The 27,556-nt window shown below is 36.4% G+C and overlaps 1 protein-coding gene across 9 annotated transcripts in view; it reads right to left on the reverse strand.

The window, feature by feature from the left end:
- The window catches only part of SENP7 (SUMO specific peptidase 7), a 161,978-nt gene that overhangs the window by 14,167 nt on the left and 120,255 nt on the right, over positions 1-27,556 (reverse strand). For 8 of the 9 annotated variants that reach the window (XM_043449157.1, XM_043449158.1, XM_043449164.1 and 5 more), the window contains 7 exons: positions 25,391-25,537; positions 19,368-19,401; positions 14,438-14,617; positions 12,458-12,720; positions 10,408-10,541; positions 6,127-6,243; positions 110-232 (listed from right to left, as the gene is read on the reverse strand). In XM_043449157.1, the coding sequence (XP_043305092.1) occupies positions 110-232; positions 6,127-6,243; positions 10,408-10,541; positions 12,458-12,720; positions 14,438-14,617; positions 19,368-19,401; positions 25,391-25,537 (998 nt within the window). The remainder of the gene's footprint in view (positions 1-109; positions 233-6,126; positions 6,244-10,407; positions 10,542-12,457; positions 12,721-14,437; positions 14,618-19,367; positions 19,402-25,390; positions 25,538-27,556) is intronic. The other variant, XM_043449159.1, reaches the window with a different exon arrangement.

Below are 27,556 nucleotides of genomic sequence, written 5' to 3' on the forward strand. Positions count from 1 at the left end.
TGGTAACACTGCTCACTCTAGGAAATACAGTAAGAAGGTATTTTGCTAGGAGCATCAAAATAGTAATGTTTTCCTCTTAAAACTTAAGTATGTTGGAAGGCTGACTTACGAAAGATTTGGATTATCTTCTGTTAAATTATTTTCCTTTCTTGTCAAGCATTTGTAGAAAAAGCTACTAAAAATATGACTTCGTTCAACAAGTTCATCTGATGCCTTCTCCAATATAAGATACCTATAAAGTAACAATACCACAAAAGTAAGTTATTTTTAAGATTTTACCTGGTTTTCCTCCAATTATTTTATGTGTCCTGAAAATCTTCATTTACATGTGCAATTAGAGTCAAAGCAATCTTGCAGTTTGCTCTGATTTCAGATTTTTTTTTTTTTTGTTCTTTAACTACCTTACCTTCAATCAAGATCAATTAAAGCAGAAATTTTCCATTTTCTCATTCATTTACTTAACACATATTTCTCAAGTTCCTAGTATGTGCTAAGATACCATATCTATACTAGCAACACTAAATGAGAGGGCGGAAAAACAAGTTCTTGCCCCCAGAAAAGTGAGGGTGAAAAGGAAATATTAAATCAGATAAACATACAATCACATATAAAACTGAAACCATGACATTCCTAAAAAAATCCAGAGAAATTTTAATAACTCTTGAGACACAACTAGTCGCTAAATCCTTAGTCCATTTCCAAGTAAAACAATTCTTCAACACAAGCTTATATTTCAATCACTTAGTGATTACATCTCTCATATTTAGAGAACTCTGATGTTGCTAATAGTTTATAAAGGTTCAAAAATGACCTTGTAATTGTTTTTCTTTTAAAAAGCATAAAAGACAAACTCAGCTTGAATGTTTTTAATGTGGTCATGCAGAGCATATACTGTGTGACAGGAGACACAACGAGTGCCAAGGTGTGGCCCACGTGTTCTTTTATCTTAATCTGAGGGATGATGACCTGGGTACATATATATGTGAACATTCATGAGCTGTACACTTAAAATTTGTGCACTTTCCTACTTGAAAGCTGTTCATCAATTTTAAAAATAATTAGGAAGCAGTTCAAAAAATTAACATAGGATCCCCTCTGAAAAGAATTCAGAGAGACAGAGAAACAGGCACTTCAGTGAAAAACAAGTATACAAAAAAATACTCTTAGAATCAAATTATAAATAAAATTTTAGTAATTATTTCCAATAAAACATACCAAAATTAACACTAGAGATGATCTAATATATCTTGCAAAATATAAATTTGACACTACTTAGGGATACAAAACTTAGTAAGATGTAAGATGCTCAACCTTTAGAAGGAAAATCATCGTAATGCCACCAATAACTTTAAAATAAGGCAAAATATTATATGAACCATAAAAGAGATACAAAAAAGGTATTATGAGAGTTAATGCCTGTTTCATTGGGAAAGGTTTTCAAGACGGCAACACTTGTGAGGAAGGGGAGTAAAATTTCAAAGGGGAATAAAATTTTAACACGTTAAGATAAAGAGGAAAATATTCCATGAAGCAAGAGTAACAGGGTGTTAAGGCAGAAGAGTAACTAAGGGATGGGCTTTGTTTAGTAGACTGTTTATAATTCAATTTTGCTGGACTACGCAATAGGCACAGGGTCATTAGTAAATGGCAGGAAAGACAGATTAGTGTCATATTATCAAAACACTCAAATGCTTGACTGAACTCACTTTGACGGGTAATAAGAAATAAAAATTTCTAATGAGATTTGCATTCATGAAGTAGTTTATGAATAATAATGGTGGTAATAACATACTTAACAGATAGGAAAACAGAGACAGAGGATATAAAAAATTAATTTAGGTATGATAAGTATACTAAAAAGATTGATGACAGAAGAAAGATAAATGAATTTGAGAGACCAAACCTACTACTCAGGCAACTGAGTATGTAGAAAGGAAAGAGAGGGTGAAGAGACAATGATAATGGAAACTTCACTTCCAGCCCAGATGGAATAAGAGGGATCAGATCTACACTCCTATTTGAAACAAGCAAAAAATCAAACAAAATACATGGAGCAATAGTTTTTAAAACACTGGACATCAGCAACAAATAGTGACCCTTGAGAGATGGTGAGCTCCATAATTGCCTCAGCTTACTGCCTTGATACATTTCAGATTACAACACAGAAAGGAATAACCCAGGAGATGCTGAGAGTCAGGAAAGGCTAAGGCAGCAAGACTTTGCAGATCAGAATACTGGAAAGGAAAAAGCAATATAGACAGAAAACTCCAAACATATGCAGAGCATCCTCCTCAAGAATTTAGCAGAATACTGATCACTGCATATACGTAAGGAAGACACTTAAGACTGGAAAAAGAACTATCTGAAAAAAGGAGAGAGAATGGTACCCAGCATTCCTGCAGATGGCAGGAATACTGCCTGTCACTACGAGCCCGGCTGGAAAACCTCGTAATTCATGAGAAACTAAGTACAGTATTCAGAAGGGTCTTTCCTCAGTAGTGGGGATTAATCTGTTGGTCTTACCTAATAAATCTTAAAAAGCAAGAGTTTAAAATCAGTGAACTGTTTCCAGATCAGTTCAGTTCAGTCGCTCAGTCGTGTCTGACTCTTTGCGACCCCATGGACTACAACACACAAGGTTTCCCTGTCCATCCCAACTCCCAGAGCTTACACAAACTCATGTCCATCACATTGGTGATGCCATCCAACCATCTCTTCCTCTATTGTCCCCTTCTCCTCCCACCTTCAATCTTTCTCAGCATCAGGGTCTTTTCAAATGAGTCCGTTCTTCACATAAGGTGGCCAAAGTATTGGAGTTTCAGCTTCAGCATCAGCCCTTCCAATGAACACCCAGGACTGATTTTCTTTAGGATGGACTGGTTGGAGCTCCTTGCAGTCCAAGGGACTCTCAAGAGTCTTCTCCAACACCACAGTTCAAAAGCATCAATTCTTTGGCACTCAGCTTTCTTCACCATCCAACTCTCACATCCATACATGACTACTGGGAAAACCATAGCTTTGACTAGCCAGACCTTTGTTGGCAGAGTAATGTCTCTGCTTTTTAATATGTTGTTTAGGTTGTTCATAGCTTTTCTTCTAAGGAGCAAGCATCTTTTAATTTCATGGCTGTAGTCACCATCTTCAGTGATTTTGGAGCCCCCAAAATAAAATCTGTCACTGTTTACATTGATTCCCCATCTATTTCCCATGAAGTGATGGGACCAGATGCCATGATCTTAGTTTTGTCAATGCTGAGTTTTAAGCCAAATTTTTCACTCTCTTCTTTCACTTTCATCAAGAGGCTCTTTAGGTCTCTCACTGTTTCCATTGTTTGCCATCTATTTGCCATGAAGTGATGGGACCGGGTGCCATGATCTTAGTTTTCTGAATGTTGAGCTTTAAGCCAAATTTTTCACTCTCCTCTTTCACTTTCATTAAGAGGCTCTTTAGTTCCTCTTCACTTTCTGTCATAAGGGTAGTATCACCTGCCTATCCGAGGTTACTGATATTTCTCCCAGCAATCTTGATTCCATCTTGTGCTTCATCCAGCCCAGCATTTCGCTGATGTACTCTGCATATAAGTTAAATAAGCAGGGTGACAATATACAGCCTTGACGTACTCCTTTTCTTATTTGGAACCTGTCTGTTGTTCCATGTCCAGTTCTAAATGTTGCTTCTTGACTTGCATACAGAATTCTCACAGACAGGTCTGTAGGGAGTTTTGGAATCTCAGAAGGCAACATAACCAAGAGAAAAAAAAAAAAAGAAAACCCACAGAATACAAGCCTAACCGCAACTGTGGAAAAGGAACTTTCCTGTGAAAGGCTCTAACCTAACAACCTAAAGCACAGCCTGGCCTGCTCACAGAACCAAGGACTGAGTGACTACCAAAGGAGAGACAGCTGGCTGCTACAGGCCCTCCCCGCCTGGAGGCAGAGAGGCGTACAGCCAGAGCTGGAAGGCAAGGGGCTGCTGCAAACTCAACCCCAGAGACGGCACCTCCCGCCAAACTGTGAGCAGGCTCCCAGCTGCTAACCAAGTTTTCCTGAGACCCTGGATGGTTGACAGCCACCAGCAGGGTCGCAGTCTGAGATCAGCTCTCCAGAGGAGACATACGGCACACCTGAGACAGTGCTCTCATGGCTCACCCGGGAAACCAAGCAGCTGGGACCAAGGAGGTGATTAGAACGCACGGCCCACCCAGGACGGTGCACTTGCCAAGAACCTGGTCGCCTGAGCTGCTCAGACCAGCAAAGGGCACAGAACGCACACCCAACTCACAGAGGCTGAGCCAGAACCGTGTCTGAGTGTCTCCTGTGGAGGGACGGGTCAGCACTGGCCTGCCCCAGGGGCGGGGGCTCTGGGTGCAGCAGACCTGGGTGTGGCATAAGCCCTCTTGGAGGAGGTCGCCATTAGCCCCACCATAGAGCCACCAGAACTTACACAGGACTGGGGAAACAGACGCTTGGAGGGCACAAACAAAACTTTGTGTGCACCAGGACGCAGGAGAAAGGAGCAGTAACTCCACTAGAAACTGGCCCAGACATGCCCGTGAGTGTCCAAGAGGCTCTGGCGGAGGCGTAGGTCGGTGGTGGCCTGCGCAGGGTCAGGAGCACTGACCACATCAGTGCATGCATGGGACCTTCTGAAGGAGGTCATCTTTATCTGCATTACCTCCACCATAGTTTGGCCTCAAGTCAAGCAACAGGGAGGGAATACAGCCTCTCCCATCAACAGAAAATTGGATTAAAGATTTACCAAACACGGCCCGCCCATCAGAACAAGACCCAGTTTCCCCTCAGTCAGTCTCTACCTTCAGGAAGCTTCCAGAAGCCTCTTACTCTTATCCATCAGAGGGGAGACAGAATGAAAACCACAGTCACAGTAAACTAACCAAATGGATCACATGGACCACAGATTTGTCTAGCTCAATGAAACTATGAGCCATGCCGTGTAGGGCCACCCAATATGGATGGGTCATGGTGGAGTTTCCAAATAATATGTTTCAAAACAAAATTCAAAAATAATTATAGGAACATACCAGCACCCAGTAAAAATATCACCAGACATGCAAAGAAGAAAAAAAAAGTGTGACTCATAATGAGAAAAATCAGTCAATTGAAACCAACCCAGAACTGACAAGGATGCTAGAATAAGTAGAAAAAGACATTTTAAAAGTTATTATATAATATATTCCATATATTCAAAAAGCTACAGACATGAAAGATATTCTTTAAAAAGGCCCAAATAGAACTTCTAGAAATTCATTCTACAAAGTTCAAGATGAACAGCAGATGGTAACATGAGACTTTTAAGTCTTATCCTTACTAGAATAGGGATAGCACTATTATTAAAATGATAGGGCTGAAATTATATGATGATAATAAATTGATTTGGGAATGGTCAGTGAAATAATCAGGAGGCATCTTGAAAAATAAATGTTAGAAATGTGGGTCTAAGGATATAGTACAAAATGAGGACAAGAGACAAATTATCGCTGCATGAAAGTTTATAAAACTTTTTTATAAATTCATTCAGCTTGGCTATATAAAAAATTGAAAACTATAAGAGAATAGTGATATAGATTTTTTAAATGTTGGTTAACTTTTACAGCGCTAAGGACACATAAAGAACTATATAGTTGTTTCTTCCTGGTTCCAAAAGTGATCTGTCATTATGTAAGTACTTTCGTCAATAATACTATAGTCAAAGCATCAAGCATCACTGACTCAATGGACATGAGTTTGAGCAAAATCTGGGAGATGGTAAGGGACAGAGCAGTCGGGCGGGCTGCAGTCCATGGGGTCACAAAGAGTTGGACCTGACTTAGTGACTGAACAACAAAATAGTCAAAGAAGTATCAATCAACAGCAAGCAAATAACACAAAGGAAAACAAATGAAACAAGAGTAACTCTTCTCAAGTACATAGTATCTCCGGGAAGTAAAGGAATGAAACTGGACTTGCCAACACGAGAAAACTTCCCTAGACAAAATTTTTCAAATCTGAAATTTTAGCAAGTTATTTTCAGCTAGTTAAAATACTTCAGAGATATTTACTTTAAGATTCACATCAAAACCTGTACAACAAATGACATAATGACATGATCATGCTTCATTGTACTTACTTAAGATAGAAATCAATGATTACATCATTAAGAAACTCTCCTTCTTCTAAGCACTCCAGATCTTCATTAGTTACTCCTAAGCCCCCTTTAGTAGGTGGTGGAGGATATACAATCAACCTTAAAAAATAAAAATGAAAGTAAAATATATTAGTAATGAAAACTCTAGTCTCAAAGGGATTTGTTCTTTGGGACAATACAGGGCAGTATTGAATACTTTCAATGACTAAAATCTTAGGGTAAAAATAATTGACACAATACAATAAACTATATTTTCCTTCCTTCGTTTTCACAAGCTACTGATAGTACTGTCACGGAGTATCTTTGCATTTCCAGTCCTTCCCATGTGGGCTAGTCTCAGTTTTTATCTAATCAATAGGTTATCTATCACTGAGGATGTCTCTCTTCTGTACAATATTTAACTTTCAACAAACTGAAGTAATAAACCACATAAGATTCTCCTATGCTCCAGTTTCCACTGTTAAGTTTGAATACCCAAGACTAAAACAGTCAGCAGTCAAAAACTATCTTCTCCTACTAGTAATGAGTCTATACCAGCTGGACAATGAAGAAATAACATGGGAACTTAGGAGGCAAGTTTCCCATAACAACATGCTTACAATATAAAACTTAGGAGAACATAAAGGAAATAAACCATCAGATAACAACCAGAAAAGTGGAAAACAAAATGACAACTAATTAGGCATTTTTTTCCTTTGGTACCCTCTCTTAAAGTTCAGAAATAAGAGCAGTTCTGATTTCTGTCTATAATCTTGAAACAGACAGGGTGGTACTCACTGCACAAATATACTCAATAATAAAGGTATAATATGTACTTGTTGAACTAGAAAGATTCCAGAAGGTTAAGAATCAACTGCAATGGCTTCACAGCTGAATTCTACCAAAAATTTAGAGAAGAGCTAACACCTACCTTACTCAAACTCTTCCAGAAAATTGCAGAAGAAGGTAAACTTCCAAACTCATTCTATGAGGCCACCATCACCCTAATTCCAAAACCAGACAAAGATGCCACAATAAAAGAAAACTACAGGCCAATATCACTGATGAACATAGATGCAAAAATCCTTAACAAAATCCTAGCAAACAGAATCCAACAACATATTAAAAAAATCATACACCACGACCAAGTGGGCTTTATCCCAGGAATGCAAGGATTCTTTAATATCTGCAAATCAATCAATGTAATACACCACATTAACAAATTGAAAGATAAAAACCATATGATTATCTCAATAGATGCAGAGAAAGCCTTTGACAAAATTCAACACTCATTTATGATTAAAACTCTCCAGAAAGCAGGAATAGAAGGAACGTACCTCAACATAATAAAAGCTATATATGACAAACCCACAGCAAGCATCACCCTCAATGGTGAAAAATTGAAAGCATTTCCCCTGAAATCAGGAACAAGACAAGGGTGCCCACTCTCACCACTACTATTCAACATAGTGTTGGAAGTTGTTGGCCACAGCAATCAGAGCAGAAAAAGAAGTAAAAGGAATCCAGATAGGAAAAGAAGAAGTGAAACTCTCACTGTTTGCAGATGACATGATCCTCTACATAGAAAACCCTAAAGACTCTACCAGAAAATTACTAGAGCTAATCAATGAATATAGTAAAGTTGCAGGATATAAAATTAACACACAGAAATCCCTTGCATTCCTATACACTAACAATGAGAAAACAGAAAGAGAAATTAAGGAAACAATACCATTCACCATTGCAACAAAAAGAATAAAATACTTAGGAGTATATCTACCTAAAGAAACAAAAGACCTATACATAGAAAACTATAAAACACTGATGAAAGAAATCAAAGAGGACACAAACAGATGGAGAAACATACCGTGTTCATGGATTGGAAGAATCAATATTGTCAAAATGGCTATTCTACCCAAAGCAATCTATAGATTCAATGCAATCCCTATCAAGCTACCAACGGTATTTTTCACAGAACTAGACCAAAGAATTTCACAATTTGTATGGAAATACAAAAAAACCTCGAATAGCCAAAGTAATCTTGAGAAAGAAGAATGGAACTGGAGGAATCAACCTGCCTGACTTCAGACTCTACTACAAAGCCACAGTCATCAAGACAGTATGGTACTGGCACAAAGACAGAAATATAGATCAATGGAACAGAATAGAAAGCCCAGAGATAAATCCACGAACCTATGGACACCTTATCTTTGACAAAGGAGGCAAGGATATACAATGGAAAAAAGACAACCTCTTTAACAAGTGGTGCTGGGAAAACTGGTCAACCACTTGTAAAAGAATGAAACTAGAACACTTTCTAACACCATACACAAAAATAAACTCAAAATGGATTAAAGATCTAAATGTAAGACCAGAAACTATAAAACTCCTAGAGGAGAACATAGGCAAAACACTCTCCGACATAAATCACAGCAAGATCCTCTATGACCCACCTCCCAGAATATTGGAAATAAAAGCAAAAATAAACAAATGGGACCTAATGAAACTTAAAAGCTTTTGCACTACAAAGGAAACTATAAGTAAGGTGAAAAGACAGCCCTTAGATTGGGAGAAAATAATAGCAAATGAAGAAACAGACAAAGGATTAATCTCAAAAATATACAAGCAACTCCTGCAGCTCAATTCCAGAAAAATAAATGACCCAATCAAAACATGGGCCAGAGAACTAAACAGACATTTCTCCAAAGAAGACATACAGATGGCTAACAAACACATGAAAAGATGCTCAACATCACTCATTATTAGAGAAATGCAAATCAAAACCACAATGAGGTACCATTACACGCCAGTCAGGATGGCTGCTATCCAAAAGTCTACAAGCAATAAATGCTGGAGAGGGTGTGGAGAAAAGGGAACCCTCTTACACTGTTGGTGGGAATGCAAACTAGTACAGCCACTATGGAAAACAGTGTGGAGATTTCTTAAAAAACTGGAAATAGAACTGCCATATGACCCAGCAATCCCACTTCTGGGCATACACACTGAGGAAACCAGATCTGAAAGAGACATGTGCACCCCAATGTTCATCGCAGCACTGTTTATAATAGCCAGGACATGGAAGCAACCTAGATGCCCATCAGCAGATGAATGGATAAGGAAGCTGTGGTACATATACACCATGGAATATTACTCAGCTGTTAAAAAGAATTCATTTGAATCAGTCTAATGAGATGGATGAAACTGGAGCCCATTATACAGAGTGAAGTAAGCCAGAAAGATAAAGAACATTACAGCATACTAACACATATATATGGAATTTAGAAAGATGGTAACGATAACCCTATATGCAAAACAGAAAAAGAGACACAGAAATACAGAACAGACTTTTGAACTCTGTGGGAGAAGGTGAGGGTGGGATGTTTCAAAAGAACAGCATGTATACTATCTATGGTGAAACAGATCACCAGCCCAGGTGGGATGCATGAGACAAGTGCTGGGCCTGGTGCACTGGGAAGACCCAGAGGAATCGGGTGGAGAGGGAGGTGGGAGGGGGGATAGGGATGGGGAATACGTGTAAATCTATGGCTGATTCATATCAATGTATGACAAAACCCACTGAAATGTTGTGAAGTAATTAGCCTCCAACTAATAAAAAAAAAAGAAAAAAAAATAAGATAAAATAAAAAGAAAAAAAAAAAGAATCAACTGCAATTGATTTAATCTTCATAACCACTGCACCTAAATTAAATAATACGGGAAATTTTTAAGTCATAAACTGATAATAACTATTTAATGGCTATTTCCCTATCCTGTGCTGTCCATTTGTTTTTTAACAGAGAAAAGGAATCATGTAGAGGAATAGAAATTATTCTCAAATGCAAAGACTCCCTTATTCTACTTTATTACCATAAGAAGACACAAAAAAGACCAAATAGGATCAAGAAAGTAACTTGTGAAGGGAAGTTCTGATAAACTTCAAAGTACCCGAAATTGAGGCACACTTTAGTAAGCAATTTCTCTTTTCCTATCATATATTCAGATATGGGATATATAATCTTAAAAACCATATAGTTCTATTCAAATATTTCCAATAAAGGCTTTGACACATTTGACATCTTGGCTGCCACTTCTGACTTCTTAACATAAAACATAAAACTAAGTGAAGTGGCATTGACTTGTTTTCTTGATTATTTCCATTATTAACTGTCAGCAAGAAAGCAAAACTGAAAACATTTGAAAAGGTAAAATACTTAAACTCAGCAGCATGAATGAAAAGTACTAAAGTGCCCGCCTATTACAAACAGGATACGAGACAGTACATACTTCTGAACAGGTCCAGTGTGCCTGACTTCTCGCCATTCCTCATCTGGATTCGATGTAATGGAAAGCGAATAGCAACCACTGCTCTGCTTCTGTAGTAAGGTGTAAGTAGGCTTGGCTGTATCTGTATTTGAGGGCTGACCCGAAACAAAAAAAAAAGGCAAGGTAACAGGTCTCCTTATACCCGAACAAATACATATTAACTCTCAAAAGGACAAAGTCAGAAGTTAGACTTGTAAGAGAAAATGGGACTAAAAGAAATACACACCAATCAGTTATGTACACACACACACACACACATACTCTTACAATTTCTACAAAGATATAATCAAATCAAAATAATACTCTGGAGCAAAACATAATGTACTATGGATCCAAGTTTAACCTGAAGTGTTACTTATAGGTCTGGGTTTTACAATTTTAGAATCTGAAAACAGTGCTGTTCAAAAGAACAAAAGAGGTGATAAGTAGTAGGAATGTTTTTAAAAGACTGATAAGAGTTTATAACAACATAAACTGATATTTTATTATTAAATGGAAAACTATGATACAAATTTGTATATACAGTGTAATTATCAGGCAAAATTTTTACAATATTATGCAAAAACCAGTGGTGAAGTCTTACACCTTATGTTTCACTAATGTGTCTTTCTACAGACCTTTAAAATAACAGATTAAAATAACCAAACCCACATGTGCATTCATGTGTGTGTGTGCACACACCCCCATCACAGAAAACTTAAAACACTTTTCTTTCTGGGGGTATTTGGCAGAGATATATAAGCCATAAGTATGTTAACAACCTTCTATAAAAATAAATACATCATTTTAAACCTTACCATTAATTGTGTCAAGATAATCTTAGACTTATCAAAGAATTACAATAAACAAGCCTCTAAGGTGGTGCTAGTGGTAAAGAACCCGCCTGCCAATGCAGGAGACATAAGAGCCGTGAGTTCGATCCCTAGGTGGGGAAGATCCCCTGGAGAAGGGCATGGCAACCCACTCCAGTATTCTTGCCTGGAGAATTCCATGGACAGAGGACCTTGGGAGGACCTTGGCAAGCTATAGTCCACAGAGTCTCAAAGAGCTGGACATGACTAAAGCGACTTAACATTTAGCAAGCCTCTCACAGATTGCCCTAACACTAACATCTTTTTAAAAGCCACAGTACAATTATCAAACTAAGAAATTAAAGTTGGTATGATACTATAAACTACAGACTTTATTTTGATTTTACTACTTTGTCCACTAACGGATTTCTCTTGTTTCAGGATCCTACAATTCCTTCATCTTTATTTTTCATGACCTCAGTAATTTTTAAGACTGATAGTCAGTTATTTTATAACTGGGCTTGTTAGATTTTTTTCATGATTAGACTGAGGTTATAAAATATTGAGAAAAACAATACAGAAGTGATGTATCCTTCTCCATTCATGATGTGACAGGTACGTTATGTCAATATATTTTATTACTGGTAATGTTAACTTTGATCACTTGGGTTAAAGTGATGTCTGTGACACGTCTCCACTGTAAAGTTACTATAGTGGTGAAAAAAAGTTACTTCTTTTTCGTAATTAGTATTTAAGGTGAGAGACTAAGATTATGCACGTATCCTGACCTACTTTAAGTTTTCACCCATTAAATTTAGCATCTCTCCATGGATCTTACCTGCAACAATCATAACTATGATTTTTTTAGTGCTGGTTTTGTATTTCTCTTGTTCCTTTTACACTTTTTTAACTGCAATATTTTTCTAAGAAAAAACTGTCCCTTGCCCACCTTTTATTATTTGTGTTTTCACTCATCCGTTCAGTTAATTACATGTGCCAATACACATTAAAGGGTATATATCTTATTCTCTAGTAGGAATCACACGCTATCATGACTGATTTTGTTGATCTGTTTCTAGCTGTGGCACTGGGAATTCCTTTAGTTGGTTCCTGTGACCTTTGACAAAGCGCAGCATTCTAACATCATGCTAATTTCAACGAAAGACTTTTTCTCCAACTGCTTCCCTCCCCCTCACTAATTACATTAGTCGTGTGCTAACCTGAGACACTGATTTCATCTTCATTTCTTCAGTAGCAGCAGCAGGGAAGGAACAAGCTGAAGCACAGTAGTAATGAATAAAAGAACTTTCTTTTGACGACAGGTTCTGAAATAAAGGAAGCGCCTGAACCCAAGACAATGGATAAGAAAGCTCTGACTCTCCACTGGCTGTACTTATTTCTGTCATGATGTCTTTCAATTTCAATTCTTCTCTCTGTGAAATAGAACTGTGTAGCTCAAGGAAAATGAATTCAGTCGATTTTGCTATGAAAGAAAAGAAAGAGATTGGTTTTTATCAGTAGTATTATTTTTCAAGGGGATTAAGATTAAAATAATTTGAATATTAGTAACAGTAAGGATGGTCTATGGCTCAACAAAGTATTTTGCATGTTAGTTAATAACCCAGGCAAATTAAATCCCCAAACAACCCATTAGTAACCGAGAACTGAAACTCCCAATTTTAGACTCCTACTGCATTAGAATACAAACGCCACAATGGTACTGACTGCGGTATCTCCAGTACCTGGCATTTATTAGATGTGAGTAAATATCTGTTAATGACTAAAATATATACATTATATATAAAACAGACAGCCAGTAGAAAGCTGCTATATAGCACAGGGAGCTCAACCTGGTGCTCTGTGATGACCTAGAGGGGTGGGATGCGGGGTGGTAGGGAGCACCAAGAGGAAGGGGATATGTGTACACTTATGGCTGGTTCACACTGTTATATGGCAGAAAAAAACATTATATTATAAAACAATTATCCTCCAATTAACATTAAAAATTAATTTTAAAAATATTTGTTAATGAATGCATGAATAAGTACATGACGACTAAACAATTATTTTTCTCTAGCCTTCTCCATATAGCAAATCTACCCATTAAAATTTTCATTCAAACACTTCCTTCAGAATCATCTTCTTTCATCAGTCATTTCAACAGTGGTTTCAAATGACATTCTCACCTCCCACAATGATGATAAATGGCTTAAGCATTTTCCCCACTCCTCTGCTATTTGATCATAAATTTCCCAAATTAATTTGGAAGCAATCAGGAAAACAAAATGAGGAATTTTAAAGATTTAAAATTCAGATCACTACTTAACTTCTTTAGTATGCAAGGCAGTAGGAGGGGGAAAGGTAGAGAGATTAAAGAGATAAAAAAGAAATTTACTAATCTGATTTACCTAATTCCAAATTAGACTCCTTTAGGAGTTGGAAACTAAACAAAGTTGGAAAATATTTCAAGATACAAAATCGGAGAAGGCAATGGCAGCCCACTCCAGTACTCTTGCCTGGAAAATCCCATGGACGGAGGAGCCTGGTAGGCTGCAGTCCATGGGGTCGCAAAGAGTCAGAAATGACTAAGCGACTTCACTTTCACTTTTCACTTGTATGCATTGGAGAAGGAAATGGCAACCCACTCCAGTGTTCTTGCCTGGAGAGTCCCATGGATGGGGTCGCACAGAGTCGGACACGACTGAAGTGACTTAGCAGTAGCAGTATATACCAATAGATATGTGTTATGGGAGCATTGGAAAAGTATTCAATCCAGTCTTAGAAAAATGGTACATAAGTAAGTATATCAAGTTTTCTTTTTTAGAAACTAAAGAAAATCTTGAAGATAAAGACTTCTGTATTTTATTTAACTTTGCCACTGATTAGTTCTGTCATAATTCATTATGAAATAAGGGCAAGAACTCTTAAGACAGGCAGCCGAGGATGTCAACTGACTAAAAGGTAAGGTACTCCTTTTATTTTAGAATATAGTTTTAATTGGCTGAGTAAAATTGTAAGGAGAAATTATGAATAAAGTAATTTATCTTAAATAATATCAAAGGGTAAATTATTTTTAATTCAGTGAACTTAATTTCAATTCAATGAAAGAATTACATTCTACTAAATTATCTTAGAGGAAAATTATTTTATAGGAGTTCTCAAATAATCTTGACATTTAGAAGAAATCTTTTTATACTCACATTGCTGGCTTAATACAGAGTTTTCCAGTTGGGTCTGAATCTCCTGAAGATAACTTGAGGAGACCCAAAGAAAGAGGATAGCATGACTTCTTTTACTGGGATCATCATCTTTATTTTTCCATAATCCAAACCTCTTTAAATGTGTTGTATCCACTAGCAATGAAATCTCGTGCACAGACACTGAAACAAGTAAAAGATAACAAGGTAATAAGTTAATCTGTTTGGGAATACAGCACATGCACTGTATGACTCTTCTTTAACAATGTATTTTTCAAAAAGAATTATATGCAAAGTTTTTCCAAAATATTATTTATAGCACATTTCTGTAAACTTGGCTGAAATACCTAAACACTATTATTAGAGTAAAAAAGATCATATAAACTAGAAAGGGCTAAATAATTATTAAATGATAATAAAAAGTAGGAAGTTGGCCTCTCACCACCATACGATCTCAGACTATCTTATCAATGCAGTTAACTAAGCATAGTGTAACTGAGAAAATTATATAATCAACCAAGATTCCAAATGTTATCATAAGCCACTTAACGCCTATTTTCCTTCTCCTAAAACATTCATCCAAAGATTCGCAAGAGTAATATGAGCTTCTGAAGGGTCTAGCATAACTTTTTTTTGGAGGCACCCCAGTTTGCAGGATCTCAATTCCCCCATCAGGGACTAAACCTGGACTATGGCAGTAAAATTAAATTATTTTTAATTTAAAAATTTAATTAAGAAATTAAAAGACGCTTGCTCCTTGGAAGAAAAGGCTATAACCAACCTAGACAGCAATATTAAAAAGCAGAAACATTACTTTGCCAACAAAGGTCTGTTTAGTCAAAACCATGGTTTTTCCAGTGGTCATGTATGGATGTGAGAGTTGGACTATAAAGAAAGCTGAGCACCAAAGCACTGTGGTGTTGCAGAAGACTCTTGAGAATCCCTTGGACTACAAGGAAATCAAACCAGTCAATCCTATGGGAAATCAGTCCTGAATATTCATTGGAAGGGCTGAAGCTGAAGCTCCAATCATTTGGCCACCTGATGCAAAGAACTGACTCAATGGAAAAGACCCTAATGGCAAGAAAGATTGAAGGCAGGAGGAGAAGGGGACGACAGAGGAAGAGATGGTTGGGTGGCATCACTGACTCAATGGACATGAGTGAGCAAGCCTCGGGAGTTGGTGAGGAACAGGGAAGCCGGGCACACTGCAGTCTATGGGGTCTCAAAGAGTCGGACACGACTGATGACTGGACTGGACTGAACTGAACTGAACGGCAGTGAAAGCCCAGAATCCTAACCACGAAGCAACCAGGCAATTTCTAGGATGAAATCTCTTACAATTTTTCCAGGTTTTACCTCTCAAAATTTCGAGGTAATCACTCTGAATTAACACTTTCTCCCTTTCATTTAGTGAAAAGAATCTCGAAGGACCTTATTTTTTAACTCAAAGAAACAAACAAAACTGGTGTAAAGACGCCCCGAGGTCATCTGGTCCAACTTTGAGAAAACAAGTAGCTGAACTAGGAATACAAATATCAGTTAAGTACAAACCCAAGACTGTTACCTATCTGAAATAAATCTCTTACTACTCCTCCCCCTGGTTTTCCCTGGCACAGTGCTACTCAAAATGCAACATCCTCAGCTTGCAACACTGCCACAGGTGGGGAGGCAATTAGAAATACAGAATTCAGGCCCCACACTGGATATACTGAATCAAAATCAGCACTTAAAGAAAAACAAACAAACAAGAAATAAACAGGTAATCCAGATGAACGTTGAAGTTTGAAAGGGATTTTACAACAACCATTCAAATACTCATTAACTTGTCATCTTTATGTTTTCCAAGATAGCCATTCTATTCATTTTTTCTTTCTTTCATATTTCCTCCTTCCTATTTTTTTTCCATTATTCCATTTCTTCAGGTCTTTTCCTTGTTCCCTTTCTGGATTTCTATTTCTCTTCTGTGCCTGCCCATATGCATGCCTGCCTGACTTGCTCTCTTCCTATCCTGTCATGTCTAATTCTAACCTACCTCCCCTCTTCTCTTACTACATACTGGCTCCTTTTTTGTGTGTATGTCTGCAGGGAGCCGGCCTGAATGTACAGGCCCCTTACGGCTCTAAGAGAGATCAAAAGGTCTCTCTTTGTCCTGCCACCCCTTCTTGTTAAAGTATAGACTGGCATTTGTCTCCTTCAGGGAGAAAACACACCGGTGACCTTTTGCCTGTTTTTCCGGTGCTGATAAGCTCATCATGCCTGAAACCTGTTTTCATCTAATGTTCTATTGATGAAGCCTGTTTTCTATCTAATGTTCTAATGATCTTAATCATGTTGGGCGCTAGGGTAATTAATGCTTTACTGATCTTGAGTGTGGGAATTTAAAACATCTGTAGCTCTGCACGTATGCAAACCCTCAATCTATTCTTAGTAACTCCTGTTAGCGTATATATAGGCGTGGTATTCTTCAATAAAGTTGGCGGAGTCAGACGCAAGCGGACTCCGTCCCTCTCAACCCCATCTTTCTCTTTCTGAGTCTTCTTTTTCCTAGGTACTCTGGTAATTGCGTTCTTGACCAGTTCGTTTGCCGGCAGGCTCCGGCATATGTCTTTTTTTTTTTTAATTGAAATATAGTTGACACATAATGTTAGTTTCAGGTTACAACATAGTGATTTGATATTTGCATACATTATGAAATGATTACCATAATAAGTTTAACCATCTGTCTCCCTATAAAGTTTATAGTATTACTGACCATATTCCTTATATTGAAGATTATATTTCTGGGGCTTATTTTAAATAAATTTATTTTGCCTTATTCACTAAATTTTGCCCAGCTCCCCATCACTCTCCTCTCTGGCAACTAGCTGCTTGTTCTCTTTATATGAGTCTGCTTCCCGTTTGTTTATATTTTTGGATTCCACATACAAGTGAGATCATACAGTATTTGTTTTTGTCCGCCTCATTTTGCTAAGCATAGTACCCACTTGGTCCACCCATGGTGTCACAAATGGCAAGACTTCATTTTACAATGGCTGAGTAGTGGTCCACATATCTTGCATCTTCTTTATCCACTCATCTATCAACAGACACTTAGGTTGCTTCCACATAAGCTTACTTGGCTACTGTGAATAACCAATGCTGCAGTCAATACTGGGGGTGCATGTACTTTTTCAAAATAGTGTTTTGTTTTCTTAGGGTAAATATCCTGAAGTGAAATTTCTGGGTCACACAGTTCTATTTTTAATTTTTTGACCAACCTCCATAACTATTTTCCATAGTGGCTGCATCAATTTACACTCTGAATGTATCCCAACAGTGCAAGAGGGGTTTCCCTTTTCTCTGCATCCTTTCCAACACTTGGCTTCCCTAGTGGCTCAAACGGTAAAGAGTCTGTTTGCAATGCAGGAGACCCAGGTCTGATCCCTGGGTCAGGAAGATCCCCTGGAGAAGGGAATGGCAACCCACTCCAGTACTCTTGCCTGGAGAATCTCATGGACAGAGGAGTTTGGCAAGCTACAGTCCATGGGGTTGCAAAAAAAGAATCAAACGTGACTGAGCAACTAACACTTTCCAACACTTGTTATTTGTCGTCATTGTGATGATGGCCATTCTGACCAGCGTGAGGTGGTTATCTTGCTGTGGTTTGGCTTTGCATTTCACTGACAATCAGTGATGTTGAGTATCTTCTCATGTATCTGTATGTCTTTGGAAAAATGTCTGTTCAGGTCCTCTGCCCACTTTTTAATCAGGTTGGTTGTTTCACTGATGTTAAACTGTATGCATTCTTTATATATTTTGGATATGAACCCTTTATCAAATATATGATTTTCAAATATCTTCTCCCATGCTGTGCACCTGAAATTAATATGTTGCATGTCATTTATATCTTTATTTTTAAAAAAGAATTTGAGAGGTAGCTCTGTTGCACAGATGTTTATCTACAGATTACAGCACTGTCTTTTATGAAATCTTTTGAACCACAGGTCTTTGTTTCTCCTAAATAGCTAGTGTTATATTGTTCCATAATAACTTATTAAAATTTCCTAATTAAAAATATCCGGGTGTATATACACACACACACATATACGTATTCTTATATATTACATGTGCCTTATACATTCTTACTACTTATAGTAGCTTCCTAATCATTAGATTTATAACACATAGTTGTGGATTCTGTACATGGGTATACGGGGGAGTCCAGCTAAAGTTACTTTAATCTCGTCTTTAGTCTTGGAACCCAGGATTCTTCTTCCCAGTTCATTTCTGAAGTGCTATCTGTATATATTTTTCTTGCTCATTCTTTTCATAATCCATTCTCTAAAGAGACTGTTCTCTATTGCTTATTATTTGTTCTCTTAGTGTCGTTTATTCTGAAAGGTTTTTACTTGGGAAGAGAATGAGAAACCTCAGTCTCCACAAATCACAGGTACATTTTCTAATCTACTTTGTACTTTATTTAATCCTTTAGATAAAAGTGTACTTTATCCACTTTTTCTAATCCACAGGTACTTCATCTTATCTATTAGATAACAAATGGTATAAATACTCTCTCTCAATCCCTATGCAAAGCCATTGACATGGTTGTGTGCAACACTAAAAATTTTCTTCATTCTTTACTTATATTTTCTATTTTCATCCATTTTTATATATCAAAACTCTCACTATAAAAACTATTTTTCTTATCCCTTAATATTATAAGTCATTAAAATAATATACCATTTTAAGTGTTACAAAATATTTTAACTCCTTTGGAAGCTACTAAAATAGTGTTAGGTTGAAACACATTATTAATCTTACATTTATGCAAATTCTACAGTGGAAAAAAGTATGAAAAACTAGTTGCAGAAATACTTCAGAATTTTTGCTGACCAGTTATTTTATACTCAAAATTACAGTGAAAAGAGGTCATAAGACAATGATAGCTTACCTTGAAATGGGATCTTAATATACTTTGTTGTGAACTAAAGAAAAAACAAAAAAGCAAAACAGGAGTTACCACCTGAAATGCGTTACTATTCAAATTTTTCAAAAAATTTTTCTTCTTTAAACCACAAGTAGGTAATCAAAGTCTATGTACTAAAAGTCACAAGTCTTTTCCTCAATAAACTAAGAAGATATTTCACTGTAAAGACTTAGTTTTACAGAAGTTTAAGAACCCTGTGCAAGGAATTTAATTCTCAATATGCTCATTTATAAAACCAGTAAGACTATACTTAATATATTTTCAAAATGTTTCCAGAATATTTAAGGAAGAAATAAGATAAAGTCCAAAAGAAACTGCCAAGAGACCTCAGAGTATCAATGATTTTGGTTAATTAACTACAAAGCAGAATTTGATTCTTATCTTTACTGACATTCCCAGCATTTATTTTTCTTTGTTTCATGTTATAAATTTCCTTCTGACTGAGGATTCAGCAAGGTTCCTGCTCATTCCACTACATCTGTGCCAAGACACTAAATTTTCTCTAAGTATCTTTTGTATATATATCTTTTGTATATCTTTTGATCTCCTTAATTGTTGATTTTATAATAAACTTTCAAGAGTTGTGGAGCACCTAAATCTTATGTGTACCATCTAAAATAGAGGTCCCTTCAAGTCTGTCAAATTAATTCATGCCTATTGATTTGTTACTTGGTTAGGTTTCCCTTTTGATCAATACATTTATGAAACTGTTGACCAAATCAGGGATATAGTCTGTGAGCAGAAAACAAAATCAAAAATGGTCTTGGTAGATGGGTACCTAAATTAACTACCAACAAAGTTCCAAATAAGTAGCAAATAGTGCTTGGTGAAACCACAGGTTTACTATGACTCTTATTTTTTTCTAATTTAAAATTCTTTTCATGCTGTAGTTTTCCAAATATAAAACTCACATATCATAGTGTAAGTTAGCCACTAAAGCAAAATTTGAGGAAAAGGACAAATGGGGTTCAAATGTTGCCTCTCTTATCCCTACTACTTTTTATAAACAATAAGTAGGTAAACTTAGGCAACTTACTGAACCTCTCAGCTTTAGGTCAGAACCTTAATCAAGAGGAGCTATTATCATTAGACTCTAGCATCTGATTCGGTATGTTATCTAGTCTGATTTAGTCAAATACATCTTATTACTATGTCACTTTCCTATAACTGCTGTATATTTCGTGTATATACCCCTTGCTAAATTCTTTCTGACATATTTCACTGGGTCGTCAATCTCCTAAAATATATCTTAGCAACTGTAAACAATGAGCTATAGAAAATGAATATAAGAAGTGTTTGCTATTAAGATTTTACAGTCATTACTATGAAATTATGAATTAGAAGTACTGCATCTATATATCTGGCTGCTGCTTTCTAGATTATTGTTTCATTCTCCCACCATAAGCAACCTTGTCCTATCAAAACTTTCAACTTGGCAATAATTACATACTCATTTCGCCTTTTTCAATGACTAAGCCAACATGCAACCTTCCCAAAGCCAAAGCCCTGTATGCAGCAAAAAACTGAATCCCTAGTTAAGAAATCAGAAAGATGTTTTTGTGGCAATAAGGTAACCCCAAGTTCTCTGAAATCATACCATATCTATTTAAACTTAAAAATAAAGCTGAACATAAGAGATTTTTTGTAACTTCTAACAACAGCCAGTATAGTTTTTTTTAATATACACTTAATAAACATTTTTCCTATTATTAACAAAGTTAAGATCTAAAAAATTAAATGTGCAGCATTTTCTACTGAAGCATTCTCAACACTAAAAAAGAAAAAAAAAGGCAATAATAACTTAAATGTACCACACTAAAATAATGGCTCTAACTTATATAAGAGTTTCCCACTACAGGTATTTCTCCAGTGCAGCTCAACTGTAACTGTCATGACAGAGAACAGTATTTCCAGTGTCCATAACAATACCCAGCAGATACTCATTAAAGATCTGGAAAATGACTAAGTTTAATCCTCTAATATACTATCCCCTCCCCAAAAGAAAGAAGTTCTTTACCTATAAGTTATATAGAGTATGATAAACTCTGTCTGAACAAGAATATATATTAAGTCTTATGAAAAGCTTGAAACTTTTAAGACTTTTACCTTTTTCCTATTTCATGTTATTCATTATATTTTTCAACTTTAAAACTTCCTACAATCCCTCCATAGTAACATAGCTGTTTTAATTTTTGAAGAATTCCTTTCAACCTTTCTTCACACACATATATTTTACCTGCATATATTTACTTTAATTTATAAAACCATGTTCCTATAATCAGACATTTAAGATTTTTTGTTTTAATTAAAGTCTGCATTCCAATAGACATGAGACAAATTTTTAAGACCTGCTTTATGACATTTATTGAATATCTGCAGTCCTATATTACTTGTAATAGCAAAACACTGGGGACAACGGCAATGTCCAACAGTCAGGAATTCAGGACAATCCAATTATTCCAAAATAGGTAGGTGAATTAATTTAATGTGATTATGGTAAGTTAGAAAACAGTATGCAGAATGGACTGCTCTGGTGGCTCAGCGGTAAAGAATCCGCCTGCCAGTGCAGGAAACGCAAGTTCAGCCCCTGAGTCAGGAAGAGCCCCTGGAGAAGGAAATGGCAGCCCACTCCAGTATTCTTCCCTGCGAAATCCCATGGGCAGAGGAGTCTGGCTGGCTACAGTCCATGGGGTCACAAAAGAATCAACTAAACAACAATATACAATGCTACATCCTTTGGTTTTAAATATATACAGTTAATATGAAGAATACAGAATGATGTAGAATTAACAGTAATTATCTCTGGATAAGCAAGGTTACAGGTACTCTTCAAATTGTTTCTTTATTCATTTGTGGGCTTCCCTGGTGGCTCAGTGGGTAAAGAATCCGCCTGCAAGGTGAGAGACCTGGGTTTGATTCCTGGTTTGGAAAGATCCCCTGGAGAAAGGAAAGGCTGCCCACTCCAGTATTCTGGCCTATACAATTCCATGGACTGTACAGTCCATGGGGTGGCAAAGAGTCGGACACAACTGAGCGACTTTCACTTCATTCATTTGTAGTTTTTTGCTTGGTTTTGATTTTTGCCCATAACAAGTCTACCTGAGTGTATAACAGCATAGTTAATACATTAATTAATGAAAACCCACTGAGGAATATTTATATTAAATAATCCTCCCTTAGCTAATCAGTTACCATAACATATTTAGGTTACCCAATTTTTGGCCATTACAAAGAATTCTACAGAAAAAACTGGTCAAACCTGAATTTTAAATGAAAAAGCTAAAAAGTAGGGGGGAAAATTAAGAAAAAGTGAACAAAATTTCTTAATTTAAAAAATCATCTTAGGCATAACAAAAGCATTAATATCTGAAAATTAGTGATCAGAGAAGATACATTTTAAACAGAATTGCTGTGATGCTTTCAATCAAAGCAATTTTAACTATATCATAAGCTACCATTATGGGTACTTCCCAGAACTTGTACACGTTTACTCTGCTGGGATAATAGAGTACATGGTACATGGTTGCCAAGTAAACATCGACTTCATGTCTTAAATCATATGCTGTCCTCTCTGTGACATGTTCCCTGACCGCTCCAGGCAGAGGAGAGCAGAGATCATGTCTTAACATTTTTATATTCCCTGCCCTATCTATAACACAGTGAGATAATGATAAACCTTCTAGGAAAATACTTGAATTATAATTTGATATGGTCAATTCAACTAATGTTTCTAAGTGCCTATTTAAGTGTGAGCCATTTATGTAAAGTTTAAGCGGAAGTAAAAGTATGGCTCTTCATCACAAGATGCTTAAAGTCTAATAGAGAGATCTAGGCAAGAATACAAACAAAAGCACAAAGAATAAATCTTACAACAGATGTACAAACAAACTGCTCTAAGTACACAGTAAAAGGAGAAGTTAATTCTGGTTAGGAAGAAGAAATCAGGGAAGGTTTTCCGGAAGAGGAGGTATTTCAAGATAGGCCTTAAAATAATTTAACAGGCAGAAAAGTAGTGAGAAAATAAAAAGAACTGAGCAAAATCCAGTATGGCTTTCACATAAAATGTGAGGCATTAATACTGAGAAGAAAGTGGAAAAATAAGAGGAACTATTCCTGGATATCCTTAAATAACAAGTTTAGGAATTTGGAGAACTCTGTTGTCGTTCAGACACTGAGTCGCGTCCAACTCTTTGTGACCCCATAGACAGCAGCGTGCCAGGCTTCCCTCTCCTTCACCATCTCCCAGAGCTTACTCAAACTTACGTCCATGGAGTTGGTGATGCCATCCAACCATCTCTTCCTCTGTCGTCCCCTTCTCCTCCTGTCTTCAATCTTTCCCAGCACTAGGGTCTTTTCTAATGAGTCAGTTCTTTGTATCAGGGGGCCAAAGTACTGAAGCTTCAGCTTCAACATCAGTCCTTCCAATGAATATTCAGGACTGATTTCCTTTAGAATTGACCGGTTTGATCTCCTTGCAGTCCAAAGGACTCTCAAGAGTGTTCTCCAATACCACAGTTTAAAAGCATCGGTTCTTCAGCACTCAGCCTTCAGCACTCAAATCCATACGTGACTACTAGAAAAACCATAGTTTTGACTATATGGACCTTTGTTGACAAAGCAATGTCTGTTTTTTAATATGCTGTCTAGGTTTGTCATAGCTTTTCTTCCAACATGCAAGCATCTTTCTATTTCATGGCTGCAGTCACCATATGCAGTGATTTTGGAGCCCAATAAAATAAAGTCTCTCACTGTTTCCATTGTTTCCCCATCTATTTGCCATGAAGTGATGGGACCAGATGCCATGATCTTAGTTTTTTTAATGCTGAATTGTAAACAAACTTTTTCACTCTCCTCTTTCACCTTCATTAAGAGGCTCTTTAATTCCTCTTCACTTTCTGCCATAAGGGTGGTACCATCTGCATATGTGAGGTTACTGGTATTTCTCGCAGCAATCTTGATTCCAATTTTGATTCCGGCAGCTTGAATCTAGAAGATTCTTGCTTCATCCAGCCCTGTATTTCGCTGGGGAGCCAGGAGGGCTGCAGTCCGTGGGGCCGCAAAGAGTCAGACACAACTAAGCAGCTAAGCGAAGCACAGCACTCTGCACGTACGTGAAATAAGCAGGTGACAACACGCAGCCGTGACGGACGCCTTTCCCTATGTGGAAGCAGTCTGTTGTTCCAAGTCCGGTTCTAACTGTTGCTTCCTGACCTGCATACAGGCTTCTCAGGAGGCAGGTCAGGTGGTCTGGTATTTCCATCCCCTTAAGAATTTTCCATAGTTTGTTGTGATCCACACAGTCAAAGGCTTTAGCATAGCAGAAGTCGATGTCTCTCTGCAATTCTTTTGCTTTTTCTATGATCCAACAGATGTTGGCAATTTGATCTCTGGTTCCTCTGCCTTTTCTAAATCCAGCTTGAACATCTGGAAGTTCTCGGTTCACGCACTGTTGAAGCCTAGCTTGGAGGATTTTGAGCATTGCTTTGCTAGTATGTAAAATTAAAGCAATTGTGCAGTAATTTGAACAATCTTTGGCATTGCCCTTCTTTGGGATTGGAATGAAAAATGATCTTTTTTAGTCCTGTGGCCACTGCTAAGTTTTCCAAATTTACAATAATTTAAACTCAGTTTACAATAATTTAAAATAATAAAATAAGATTCACTCTTTTTGCTATCAATAATACTCCAAAGAAATATTTACTTTACCATCAAGTAAGTTTTAGAACCCAAAGAATATCAGTGCTGCACATGATTCTTTTCATACATAATCTTCATTAGAGAAGTCAGATTAGAGAGATGATTTTAGGGCATTCCTCTATGGTTTCAAGATTTCCTATTTAAAGATATGTTTCAAAACAGATATAATAACATATTCAAAATGTTCTATATAAAATTAATATCAATTCCATTTTAATTTGCACTAAAGAGGCAATCTGAAAATTGACCTTGCCCAAGAAGCAAAACTAAAGAAAAAAATATATACTTACTGTAACACAACCTTTAGAAGCTCCTTTTATTTTACCAATATAAACAGAAGTAAATATAAAATCCAGTTGTAGATCCATCTCATTTTTAGGTATAAGACAGGAAATGTTTTCCATGACAGGATTATATGTACATAATTCAGATGAAGTCTAACAATGAAAAAATTATAAAATGCATGTAATGCTAAGTATTATATAAATGTTGACAATGCTTTTTAAAGTCAAATACTTCTTTAAATTATCATTAATGAGTTTGTGAAGGATTTTACATTGTTCTTACTGTCAAGAAACAGTTATCTAGATTTTTCCCTTAAAAAGTATACGATTTACTTTGAGAAAATTACTCTAGTTGAATCCTAAATTAATTCCATAGGACCTACAATGCAGAAATACATCCTTCTCTGTATCAAATTCATGATTTCAAATTCAGTATTCCCTAATGGACTTTATTTATTTTTAACTCAATAAAAATAAATTAAGATTTATATAATGCTTAGTTTAACATGAGCTTTTAAATATCTCTTCTAGTCACCACAACAACCCCATAGGACAAGTTATTTTTTTCTTTATGCATTTCATAAGTAGAGCTAATAGATGTTTGGACTGGTTAAGTGACTTGCTTAAAATAACACTGCTAGTAAGAAGCAAAACTAAAACAAATCAGCTTTCTATCTGCAGGTCAAGGGATATTTCAAGCATATAAAATTGCTTCTATAAACCAAGAAGATGCTCTTAGCTATTGCATTCTTAGTGCACAAGAAGGGATATAACTGCCTAAGAAATGCTGATACATCAAATCTATATGATTTACTATGTGCACTGTCTCAAAAATCTCAAAAATCATTCCACTTCTGCTCAAAAAATTCACAACTCTGCTTTTAAGTTATAATAGAGTACCAGGCAGTATCAATAACAGCAATTTCTCATGATCTCTTCTGAGTTCTACAATGCTTTCAGATGACTTTTTCAACTCCATATTTGCCTAGCTGTTGCACATTATGCCTCTTTAACTTTAACATCACTAATGACCAAATAAACCACTACTAGAGCAATTATGCATGGGTATTCACTCTCCTATCTCTAGAAAATGTTGATTAATCTTCACCTCAAACATGCACACTACTCAATAATGAGTAATGGCTCATGATGCCATTTATCTTTTTTTCTAAATCATTCTCATCTTTTATTGCTTACTGTACTCTTCTTATCCCTTAAGCAAAAAAGGGGGAATCTAATCAATGACAGATGGTTCTAATTAGTCAAATAACTATGTGTTTTAAGTGATAAATTGAGAAGATGAGTTATAAAGAATTCCTTACTGGGTGTCACAATTGGTAAAGACTAACTGCCTTTAAAAATGGTCAATCCATGTTTCTAACAATTTCATTTAAAACTGGAAACAAGGAAGGGTGCAGAGGTATATTCTGCCTTACAGATCTTGGTAGATCTCTATGTTATTTGCTGCTTGGCTGTGATCATATGTTGTCAGCTCTACAAGGGATGTAATTTTCGTTTAACATGATCATTTCATACTGCACTGTCAATTTACATGCTGCCAAGGGAATTGCAATTCATTTAGAATTTTGAACACATTATCAATATTGTTTTAATTACAAATACAGCTAAGCTATCAAGTAGGCTGCTGGCCCAGTTGGGCAACAATTGCTACATTTTAACAAAAATTCAGAACACAATTGCTGAGGTGATTTCTGTATGAAGTAACAAATGCAACAGAAACACCCATGAAACAATAATCAACCTATCAGACTGTTTTCATTGAACTGACCAAATTCTTCACCACACTCTACAAAATAACAGCCTTTGAATTATTCAAAAACAACTAACAGAAGTTAACCATTTCTGCACTGGTAGTGACTGACTATCATTTCTTTAAAACAGGAAAATCAGAAGCTGATAATATGAATGAATACTGACAATAAATAACTTGAACCTTACTTTAGAGCTATACTCTTCTAAGACGTATGTCAAAAACACCACTGGCTGACATTAAACCAACACACACTTCCACTTCTGTAAGAAGGAAGAGACAAAGGACTTATCAAACTGATAGGTTCGTGACACTTTTCTAAACGCTTTCATATGTTTCATTTAATACTCAAAATAATCTTGTGAAATAGGTGTTATCATTCTCATTTAGTATATAAGGAA

This window comes from Cervus canadensis, chromosome 27, assembly GCF_019320065.1.
Source record: "Cervus canadensis isolate Bull #8, Minnesota chromosome 27, ASM1932006v1, whole genome shotgun sequence".
In the NCBI taxonomy this organism is placed as follows: Eukaryota; Metazoa; Chordata; class Mammalia; order Artiodactyla; family Cervidae; genus Cervus; species Cervus canadensis.